The sequence below is a fragment of the Camelina sativa genome, chromosome 19, assembly GCF_000633955.1.
Source record: "Camelina sativa cultivar DH55 chromosome 19, Cs, whole genome shotgun sequence".
Taxonomy (NCBI): Eukaryota; Viridiplantae; Streptophyta; class Magnoliopsida; order Brassicales; family Brassicaceae; genus Camelina; species Camelina sativa.
Genome location: NC_025703.1, coordinates 8,235,715 through 8,247,202, shown reverse-complemented (window position 1 = coordinate 8,247,202; position 11,488 = coordinate 8,235,715). Strand labels below are relative to the sequence as shown.

The window sequence follows — 11,488 nt, the reverse complement described above, 5'->3', positions numbered from 1 at the left end:
GAACCGGAGCTGTATTTTGGTACTTTGTCTTGTGTGTATCGCCGTCTCTATCTTGTTCACTCAAAAACCCTAGAAATTGTAAAACCCTTTCGGACCCCTTTCTCTATCTCTTCTTACACACAGACACCATTACAGTTTCAACTCTAAGTTTATTTTATCAACGATGTCTTCCAAAGGTCTGAAATCGCAGAAATCAACCAAGAGGAAGGATACCGAAAGCTCTGACAAATTCGATTCTCAGAAATCGAAGAAGCCAAAGCTGGTGTCTGGAGACCAAAATGTTAAACCTAATTTTGGTAAACCGAAATCTACTGGGGACAAGGAGCAGCGTAACGTTACGCTATCGAAGAAGGAGCTTCGTGTACAGGCTAAGGTAAAAAATCATATCTTTTTGGATTTGGAATCTATGTCTGATAATTTAAGCCCAAGTTGAATTAGAATTTGGTTTTTGATTCTTATTGAATGTGTTTTTGTTTTGGGTTGCAGGAGCTAACAGAAGCTAGGAAGAAGAAGAGAAAGCCCCATTACACTCTTGAGCAAGTATATATCTTTTTTTTTAGTTATTGAAACAGAGGATTGATAAAAGTGTATGCCTCAAGCGCTTTAAATCAGGAGCGTGCAAAGAATTGATCTTCACTTTCATTACTATATATAACAGGAGCTTGGATCTCTATGGGAGAAGATGAGGCGCCGTGACATTGGCAAGGAGGAGCGTTCAAAGTTAGTATTCAATAAAGGATGCCTTATGATTTAAAAACGTTCTATATTTTGTTTGTTTGATTATTGATCTTTGTTTTCAAAAACTATTTGTTAGGCTTGTATCTGAAGCTATAAGAAAGATGAAGGGGAAGGTTCCAGAGATTGCAGGCTCACATGTTTCATCTCGTGTACTCCAGGTGTGTTTTTGCTTTGAGTTTTATGGAGAAAGGCTGCCAAATCCCTAAGAACATATATCTTACAAAATTTTGTCTGTTGTTTTCTCCTGTTGCGTAGTCTTGTGTGAAGTTTTGCTCACAAGCTGAAAGAGACACTATCTTCGCAGAACTCCAGCCACGCTTTCTTACCCTTGCTTCTAATAAATATGCTGTTTTTTTAATAAAGAAGATGTTTGATGGAGGTAAGGCTCTAACTGCTCAAGTTGAACATACAGCTAAATGTATGCTTGCTTATACAAACTGTTAATTTGAGTGATTTATTTGTGCAGCATCTAAGCAGCAGCTGGCAGCTTGTATATCCAGCCTACGGGGACATGTTGCTCGTCTCCTCCGTCACATGTTCGGATCTGTTGGTATGTAGGCTACTGATGTAACATATTGATGTTTCAAACATATATAATTTTGTACGACTTGCTTACACAATTTAAATATGTAGTATGAAGATGCGCATAGCATTTTTTTGTTTCTTTTGTAGCTCACTTTTTTTTGTTGTTCTCAAGTTGTTGAGCATGCATACCATCTGGGAACCGCAGCACAAAAACAAGAACTCCTTGCAGAGTTGTATTCTACGGAGCTTCAATTATTCAAGGGCTTGGCCTCAACTACCGAGAAAAGGTAAAATGTCATTATCTTCCTTGTCTTAACTCAAGCTCATAAGAAATAGAAAAGCCGGGTCTCTTGTATTATTTTTATCTTGACATCTAGAGAACTAGGAGTCCCTTGGCTTTCCTTTTTGTTATTTGCGATGGTATTAGAAACTCGATGTTGCCCTTTACTGTCATGAGTTGAACATATATTAAGAGTTACTGAATGTGGTTCAGGGTGGTAGACATCATCGCTAAGCTAGGACTGCAAAAAGATTCAGTTAACCGACACATGGCTGCCATTATCCAACCGATTCTTGAGAAGGGAATTGTCGACCATACTATCATACACAAATTGCTGATTGAATACCTGACAATAGCTGATAAGGTATATAATATATATTTTTTATATATATGTGAGTGTTTGGGAGTATAAATTTGCATTGCAGTCCTTTGTTATAACTAAATGGATTTTTTTCGTAGACTTCTGCTGCAGATGTGCTTCAGCTACTGAGGGCGGAGCCAGTAAGGTGGGAGGGGGAGGGGGATCAGCTGACAAAATCTGGTATATTTTTAGTTATAAGTAACAAAATGACCCCCTCAAATTTTGTATTTTGACCCCATTAAATTTAAAACTTTCATCTCAAAATTTGTACTTTGATCCTTCAAAAAATTTGCATTTTTACCCCACAAAAAAAATAAAATTTTATATTGACCTCATAAATTTTACATTTTTATCTTATTAGAAAGAAAAAAACATTTCTCCTGACCCTCTCAACTTTTGGTCTGGCTCCGCCACTGACTGACAGGCTCCCTTCTTTTGCGTATGGTTCATACTCGTGATGGTTCTAGGCTTGCCATGCTTTCTATCAAACATGGAAGCGCTAAGGTACACATCCTCGAATTTTTATCGTTTTTTCTTTTACTCCTTAACTCCTTAATTTTTATCGTTTTTTATCGTTTTTTCTTTTACTCCTTAATTCAAGGCGTACCTCATTTTATGGATGGGTTTCATTTGTAAATCTGATGTCTTCTCTTTTGAAGTACATTGAGCCTAAGTTTTCCTTTCCCTTTTAATGGTTGTATATGTAAATCGTGATTTAAATGTCAATATCAAATTAAACTTGTAAACAGATTTTCATGGTTGACATCTGTTTTGACCTCTAGTGCAAAAGACTGATGGTAGAGGTTTCCAAAGGAAACTTATAAGTCGAATTTCTGCTCTCTCTAAATCATATTCTTTGCAGGAGAGAAAGATGATTATCAAAGCAATGAAAGATCATGTTCAAAAGGTGGCTTTTGATCAGTTTGGAAGTATGGTAAGGAGGCCTTTAATTATTTTCTTTTTGATTTACCACTAATAGTACTTCACTGTCGGTTTGCATTTGTCTTTTAGATAATAACTCCTTGTCTACCATGTGTTCGTAGGTGCTTGCATGTATTTTTTCAATAGTTGATGACACAAAGCTCGTGACCAAGGTAGTTTCACTGAGCCAAATAAAAGATGCTGGAAGTCTATATGCTTATGTTCTAATTCTTCTGAAACTTGTTTAATCATACACAGATAATTGTTCGTGAGCTTGAGCCCACCTTAAAGGATCTTGTTATGGACAAGGTTTGTGTTCCTTATATATGAAACTATTCTGAGATGAAATTTTACCTTGTCTTTTCTTGGATCTGATGACATCTACCTTTTGTTGGTTCCATTTTGTACATAATTTTGGTTCTTTGTATTTTAGGCCTTTCTATAATTAATATGTTGAAGTCTTCCTTAACGTTTGCTTCAAAATTGTGTCTGCAGAATGGTAGGAGATCGCTATTGCAGCTACTGCGTCCGAATTCTTCACGTTATTTCAGCCATGATGATTTGGCCTCTCTTGATCTGTCTGTTCCATCACTTTGCTCAAAGGTATGATGATATATCCCGAACTATCTTTTCAATTAAAATGCTAGAGTTATTCATTCTTATGAATGTTTACTGGATCTAAAACCCTGTCTATCTTTTCCATTCTTTAAGGATAAGTCAGAGACATCCTCTCTAACAAAGGACACAGATGGTAACGAATCTGGTGAGGAGACGAAGGATGAACAAGAAGATACAGTAACTGAACATTCAGATCATGAAGAAAACGTCAAAGCTGCAGGCGGTAAAAAAGATCCCCTTGTGAGAAGACGGGAGTTGCTCGTCAACAGTGGCCTTGCTGAGGTATGTGTGACGTGGTGACTCAGTTTTCAGTTTCTTGATTGTTTTCTGATATAATTTAGTTTTATTACTTGCTCATGGATCATTTTTGATTTGCTGGACAGAGTCTTATTGATGTGTGCGTGGAGAACGCCGAGGAATTCCTCAAGTCTAACATTGGCAAAGAGGTCTTGTATGAGGTACTGAAAATTGTTTTATCACATCTGATACGTTTTGTATTTGTAAAAAACCTTAGAACAGAACCAACGACAATGATAAGAAGTACTCTTTGATAAAAGACAACGGTTACAACCAAGAGATATGTTTGATGGAGTCTATTCCCTCCCCCTTACAATGTTTCACCCAAAAGATCGATAAAAACAACCCTCACCCACCTACTACATAAGTACTACTCTTGAGCCCCTTGTCCCCACACAAAAGATCCGTTACAGTCTTCTGCAGAAAGATAGTGACTCTTATTCCTTACTTTAGATAAACTCTCTCTCCAAGGCCCACTACATCTTCTTGGAGCTACTGGATCCATTGTGATGGACTACTAGCCACTTGGGCTTTGCTTCTTCTTCCTTCGGTACTGGTAGAGTATGGGAGGATGTGTAGTCTCAAACGTATCAACATCTTTCGTCGGTTATAGTCCTGTTATAAAAACGTTAGGGGGTAAATCACTCTAATCTACCTCTCATAGCAGATGCTACTGACATTCAATATCTGTTGCAGTTCAATCACTCCCCCGGATAGATCACATATGTTTTGATAACAAATGCTAATTTCCAGCTTTCTTTTCTTTTGTGATGATCTCCTTCCTCTTTTTCACGTCTTTTTGTATCAGGTTGCAGTCGGAGGCGCTGATGGTATTCTTTGCCCATCTCTGAGCGAGAAGCTGTGTGAGCTGTACGAAGCTATTAGTTCTGTAGCAGCAAAGCCGAAACCCCAAGAATCTGAGAAGGATTCAGAGCACATCCTGGAAAACTTTCACTCAAGTCGGACCATAAGAAGGCTTGTTTTGGATTGCCCTGGTTTTGCGTCCACTCTCTTTAAGAAGGCCTTGTCTGGAAAATGCAGGTCGTGGGCTGCAGGACACTGGTAAGTTAGCCTAATGACAACTCTCATACATCCATTTATCTGCAAACAAGCATTTTTCTATTGTGAAGTCTTGAAATCTGATTATGTGTTAAAATTTTTTTTTTTTTGACAGTTCAAAGATACTATCTGCTTTCCTAGAGACTGAAGATCTTCAAGTTCGTGAGATGGCTAAACCAGAGCTTCAGGTGTTGGTGAATGAAGGTACTTTGAAAATCTCAGCAAACAAAAAACCTGAATGATACAGCATCCAAGCATCGTGAAACACTGGCTCTGTTGTGTTCTCGACTAGTGCTTCTGAGACTTGAAAATACCTTAAAAGGTACACATACGACAAAATATAATGGAGTAACAGAATGGGGATTCAGTTTTTTTCCAAACAGGTTACTTAGTTTCAGAATTGGGAGTCTGGGCTTTGGCAAATTTTGTCCTTTCTTTCTTATGTCGTTCTGTAGTTTATCTTCCTGCAACTTTAAAACAGCGGTCACGAGAATGGCCTTTTTTGTAACTCAAATTCAAACTCAATCGTCAATGGTCTTCTTATTTTTAGTTGATGATGTCATGGTATATCATAGTTGGCTAGATTCTCATAACCCATCATCTTAGATTTCTCATAGTTTTGTACTAGGAACCACTATTGCCTATTGATCGGAGCCATGCATTTGATTCACTGCTTAATCCTGCCATTTAAATGTTACGAGAGACCCCTAGAGAATTGTATAGTAAGATTTGGTTGCCAATAACAATGATCAACATATGAAGTTATGATCCATTTACATACCAAATTTAGAAAAAAAAAAAAAGAAAAAAAAACCATGATGAAACTCTTACCCATCTCTCCATTCTCAACCACTCTCTCCTCACAATATCTATTATTATTCTATGTAAATGTATATATCACATTTTTTTGTTCATTGACGCTCTCAAAATACATTGATAAAATGTATATGTTAATAGTCATAGAGGCTAAAGGAGAGAGTAAAAACTAAGAAGGGCGAAAGAAGAGACAGAGAACAGAAATATCATCCATGGCAATGCTTCTTCTCTTCCTACGCCAAAGCACCACAGCTCTCTCTACTAATCTCTTTGCGCTCTTTCTTCTCTCTTTAACTCCTCTTACTATCTCCACTGCCTCATCGTTCGTCATCACATCCCACATCTACATACACACACATGCATTAGTACACAATTATATATGTTTTATCACATCTTGAGTATGATACAAATGAGAGTAGATTGATATAATTACCCCATCGGTGGCCAAGATGAGAAACTGGTCCTTGTCGGTTATCTTTCGGTATGTTACTTCCGGTTCAGATACTAAACCGAAGTCTTTAAGGCAGTAATCTCCGAATGCTCTTGAAACAGCTAAACCGAGCGATCCTCCATTCGGCATACCCACCCGGTACACTCCCGGTTCATCGTCTAGGCAGAACAATCGTCCATCCGATTGTTTAATCCGTTCTGCTTCTTCTGTTTTAACCGGAAATGATCACATACCAATTGTTATTTTCTATTTATATCGAATCTATTCATCTGAATATTGAAACTGTAAATATGAAAAGGCTTCTAGAACTATACCGGGAATGTTGGGTTTAAAGTCTACAGAGAGCTGAACCGGTACTACGTTTCCGTCATCAGAAGTTGTTGCTAGTACAGCTCTTGAGTCACCAGCATTTGCTATAACAAGATGATCACCCTTATAATACCAAAAAACAAACTTCTACATTAGTAAGATTAAAGACTCTCCAAATATCTATATATTAGCCTATATATATATATATCATATAGTATGTAATGAATAGTTTTTGTATGGTTAGAAGAACATATATGTACCTGCAAAACAGCGGTTAGAGCGGTGCACCCGCTGCAGTAAGAATCAATGGAAGGATTGATCTTGAGATCAAGATCGACGACGGAGAATGTTTTCAGACAAGCTTGCTTCCAGAGATCCAACGGAGAGTAACATTCCGCCGAAGATGATAATGAGGCAAGAGTTTGTTGCCATTGGCATAGCAGTGAATATGGAAATGACTTTTTTACTCTTTTGGCTATCACATGTCCCCATGGTCCATGCCCATCAAACATGCCACAAAATGTTATGTCTTCTTGGCATCCAAATCCCTACATATTGTGGAATATAAATTCATAAAACAAGTTTTGACTTCTTAAAAATCATATATACACAATTCAGTAACTACATGTGATGATCCCATTTTCAACATAGAATTTATAACTATATAATCCGGTTCATGGAAAGAAAGAAGAATTACCTAACATATAGTGTTTATAAAAATTGTACCTCCCAAACGATGGCACGATCTTGGTTGATGCCTTTCTCACCTCTATTAGAACAAATAGAGGTAAATCTCTTAGAGCTTTCAGAACTAACACATCCTGAAGTACCGAGCAAAGTCGAGTTCTTCTTGGAATCTTTTATCATCGATTTTGCGATCTCTCTCCCTCCATCTTCATTTTCCGGAGGATTTTTACCTTTCTTTGTCGATACGGTTCTCGCAAATCCGTCCAAAAACGCAGGTAAAAGCACCATACTTTTATGCTCTTATGATCCTACAAATATATGTACGTACAACTTTAAGTCATGAGTTTTTGATAATTAACAAGTACTAAGATAATTTAGGTATCTTTGAACACATGATTCTTGGCAAGAATTTCTTGCAGCTTTTGAGCTATATACGTGATAAAAAGAATAACCAACAAAAGAAGAGCATCCGAAAAACGAAAACAACATAAGAAACAAAAACAGAATCGGAGGTTAATAATACCTTTTCTCTTGTGAATGAATATTCTTGATCGGAGTTCTCAGTTGAATCTTATTCATGTTAGTGGATTTACTACTTATAAGCTGGTGAAAAGGTCTCTATGACTCATCATCATCTTTCGCTTTCTCTCCGACTATTCTAAGCCTTTTATTTTAACACATATACACGTACAAATTAATACATCTATACGTTCTTTTTTTGCATGTCGATAAGGACACGTATATGTTATGAAAAATTTGACGACAATTTAAAAAAAGAAGAAGAAGAGATTATATAAAAATTAAACAAATCTATGATATCTATGTTTTTTTTTTTTGTCAATTATACATAGATCTATGTTTTGTTAGTATAAGGAAAGGTATATTGTATATATTTTTTTTAAACTCAGAGTAAATCCCTAGGTTTATGGAAAGTCCGAAACTAATATCTGGAGGAGGTGCAACCCACGGATAGACCCTTTTTCCAAATATTCAAATGGACCGTTAGATAGATTCATATCCGTGTAAAAGTATATAGAAAAATATGATTTAGTTTCGCGCAGCAGGAGAATCCAATCGAATGATAAATTTTATTCTCCATTGAAAAAAAGAAGATTAAATGAAACATAGACAATAACTGCGGATGAGCTAAGAAATTACATATGTTCTATCTAAAACTTGGACTAAGGAAAATAGTCTATAATTGAAATATATAGACCAATTAGTAATATAAACTCGAGCTTTTATGCTGTTCTATTTTATATGTAAACTCGTAAAAGAATTATAAAATTACATGAGTTCTCTAATGTTGATCGATGTTATTTCCAAACAATCATCAAATGTAAGAAAATTGCGAAAACAGATTATTTTTGGGGTCAAAATAACACAAACAAACAAAAAAGCGTTACAACAACCACAGTGAATAACCAATCAAAGTTTCATTTTTGTTGTCACGATATATTATAATAAAGCTTAAGACCGACAAATGAATAAATTATAGCTGGTTAATACCTCATTAGGATAGAGATGTATAAACTTTAAAATTAAGAAAAAAAAGTCTAGATTAAATGTGGATGTGGAAGAAAGTTAATAAATTAACGAATGTGGTGGCATATAAAATGATATCATGTGGGGTTTGTTAAACAATAAGCACTTGTCCAAAAAAAGTTGTGGCTGTGAGAGGCTCTCGAATCTAAAAGCTAATGGGTAAGTAAGTGCCTTTGATCCGAAACAACTCTTATCTTTGATATTATTACATTTTGTCAAATGATGAAATGATAGGTTCCTATCATTCAAATGTAATAAATTTAAAACCGACATAGTTACGATGTATATGTAAAACTCACGCTACTTAAATATAATCTGTAGAAACGTTGAATATTAGCAGTCGACTAAATAATTTTATGTAGCCAAGTTTTAGGTCGTAATCTAGACTACCACGAAATTTGTTTACATACCGTCTTTGTGCTGCAATGACTAATAATAACCTTAAATAGCTAAATAATTCTAAGCAAGCCATGCATTACAATAAGATTATAATCATTTTTTAAAATAACTTTTCGGGGTCATATAAGAGAAGAACATATTTACCTTTGCACAATTGAAATGGATAAATTATATAAAATACGTATATATGTATGCAATTAAGACATGGGATCGTATGATATATATATATATATTTTATGTGTGTGTATATACAATCACACGTATCAGGTTCTTTATAATTCTATTGTCTTTTAATTTGATTTCTCTGCACTTTAGATCTATGCCTAAAAGATGGCTAGTCCATATGTTAGATTTTATACATGTCCACTTGGCTAGATTTCTTAGGTAATCTATAGATATCAGTGCTTACGACTTTAGGTTAAGTTTGAAATAATTATTAAAATTAAGAGTGCGGACTTGCTTGGGTGGGTGGTAATAATATTAGAAATAAAGTTGTATAAAATATGGTAAGAGATAATACTAATTAATTTGCACTCGATGGAATATGCGAAATGCATGGTCACGATGTAGCAAACTAATAATCAGTTCTAATTCTTTACTTGGGAAACCTTTAAATAAGACCAGCTGAACCATATGCACCCGAACCAAGTTACAACGCCAAGATTTACTTTGATTTCTTTTAGTTATAACTTATAAGTAATCACAAGTTAGGCTTCAATATTAAAACCCTGATCATGAAAAGTTCAATTTTGATTAGAAAACAATCATAACTAAAACTAATATTTTTTGGTTGTTTCCGGTTTCATTTACTTTCAGAAGAGTATAGACTTTCAAAATGGAATCAGCACTTTTCATATATAAGTTGTATGGATAAATATATATTGATCACCAAATCCTCCACATGCTATTACTTTTTCTATCTTTGAATTTTTACAAGTTGAGAGACATAACAGACAAAATAGATAAAAACAGTCGGAACAAAATACGACACAACATGGAACAAGGAGATACAAGTGGTGTAAAGATGGAGTTGTTTGATTCAGAGGCAAAACAAAGAATTAGACCCAAACACATTTGTCACATCACGTATTCACATGGCNAATTTGATTTCTCTGCACTTTAGATCTATGCCTAAAAGATGGCTAGTCCATATGTTAGATTTTATACATGTCCACTTGGCTAGATTTCTTAGGTAATCTATAGATATCAGTGCTTACGACTTTAGGTTAAGTTTGAAATAATTATTAAAATTAAGAGTGCGGACTTGCTTGGGTGGGTGGTAATAATATTAGAAATAAAGTTGTATAAAATATGGTAAGAGATAATACTAATTAATTTGCACTCGATGGAATATGCGAAATGCATGGTCACGATGTAGCAAACTAATAATCAGTTCTAATTCTTTACTTGGGAAACCTTTAAATAAGACCAGCTGAACCATATGCACCCGAACCAAGTTACAACGCCAAGATTTACTTTGATTTCTTTTAGTTATAACTTATAAGTAATCACAAGTTAGGCTTCAATATTAAAACCCTGATCATGAAAAGTTCAATTTTGATTAGAAAACAATCATAACTAAAACTAATATTTTTTGGTTGTTTCCGGTTTCATTTACTTTCAGAAGAGTATAGACTTTCAAAATGGAATCAGCACTTTTCATATATAAGTTGTATGGATAAATATATATTGATCACCAAATCCTCCACATGCTATTACTTTTTCTATCTTTGAATTTTTACAAGTTGAGAGACATAACAGACAAAATAGATAAAAACAGTCGGAACAAAATACGACACAACATGGAACAAGGAGATACAAGTGGTGTAAAGATGGAGTTGTTTGATTCAGAGGCAAAACAAAGAATTAGACCCAAACACATTTGTCACATCACGTATTCACATGGCACCTCGTGGTTCTCGACATCAACGTTATATTATTCTGTCTTTTAACGCATAATTACAAATCATATATGTGGGTGACAAGTTCAAAGCTAAAAGCATAAGATAGTAAATATTTAACTTGACCTGTTTCTTTTTTTTTTTTACTTTACCTCGGAAGAGAGAAACCAAAAATATAGCAAAATGGCTTCTCTTCTGAGTTCGTTTCCTCCTGATTCCACATATCGTATCCCTATACAAACATCTTTAATTTTTTCTCATAAACATATGAGATGATATGGTTAAAGGTAGCAATGAAATATTCCTTCGTGTAGAGCGATCACTGAATAAAATCCGCGATCAATAATTGAGGTATAATCTCAATGGAAGACTTGAGGGGAGGCGTAGTATTCACTCTCATTGAAGACAGGTCTTAGATCCTCTTTACACATGAAATCTAAAGGGAATGAGACGAGATGTCCCTTTACCGACTTTAGTCTGTCCATTGGATCGCTTCTCTTGATGTCTCCATTATGGTAAGATTCCAGCTTCTCCGGTGCTATTCCCAAGTCAATCGTTGTGTGTCCCAGTTTCTCTTTCCA

General features: G+C 35.2%; 3 protein-coding genes across 3 annotated transcripts in view; 1 reads left to right on the top strand and 2 right to left on the bottom strand.

Annotated features, from left to right (window-relative positions):
• LOC104765524 (pumilio homolog 24) lies at positions 64 to 5,348 on the top strand. The gene is made up of 18 exons (XM_010489246.2): positions 64 to 373; positions 487 to 540; positions 659 to 720; positions 815 to 896; positions 994 to 1,117; positions 1,205 to 1,288; positions 1,436 to 1,550; positions 1,757 to 1,907; positions 2,003 to 2,084; positions 2,329 to 2,408; positions 2,767 to 2,838; positions 2,948 to 2,998; positions 3,084 to 3,134; positions 3,321 to 3,428; positions 3,537 to 3,725; positions 3,827 to 3,901; positions 4,549 to 4,802; positions 4,915 to 5,348. Exons 1-18 carry the CDS (start codon positions 164 to 166, stop codon positions 5,039 to 5,041), a joined length of 1,971 nt encoding a protein of 656 aa, XP_010487548.1. The 5' UTR covers positions 64 to 163; the 3' UTR covers positions 5,042 to 5,348.
• LOC104765523 (probable protein phosphatase 2C 41) lies at positions 5,657 to 7,692 on the bottom strand. Its single transcript, XM_010489245.1, has 6 exons — positions 7,586 to 7,692; positions 7,102 to 7,370; positions 6,636 to 6,923; positions 6,381 to 6,498; positions 6,049 to 6,272; positions 5,657 to 5,958 (listed from the first exon to the last, which is right to left on the bottom strand). Exons 2-6 carry the CDS (start codon positions 7,348 to 7,350, stop codon positions 5,785 to 5,787), a joined length of 1,053 nt encoding a protein of 350 aa, XP_010487547.1. The 5' UTR covers positions 7,351 to 7,370; positions 7,586 to 7,692; the 3' UTR covers positions 5,657 to 5,784.
• Positions 11,005 to 11,488, bottom strand: part of LOC104765522 (phospholipase D zeta 1-like) — a 9,147-nt gene continuing 8,663 nt past the window's right edge. The window contains exon 21 of the mRNA XM_010489244.2: positions 11,005 to 11,488. Coding sequence (XP_010487546.1) covers positions 11,267 to 11,488 — 222 coding nt within the window. The 3' untranslated portion in view covers positions 11,005 to 11,266.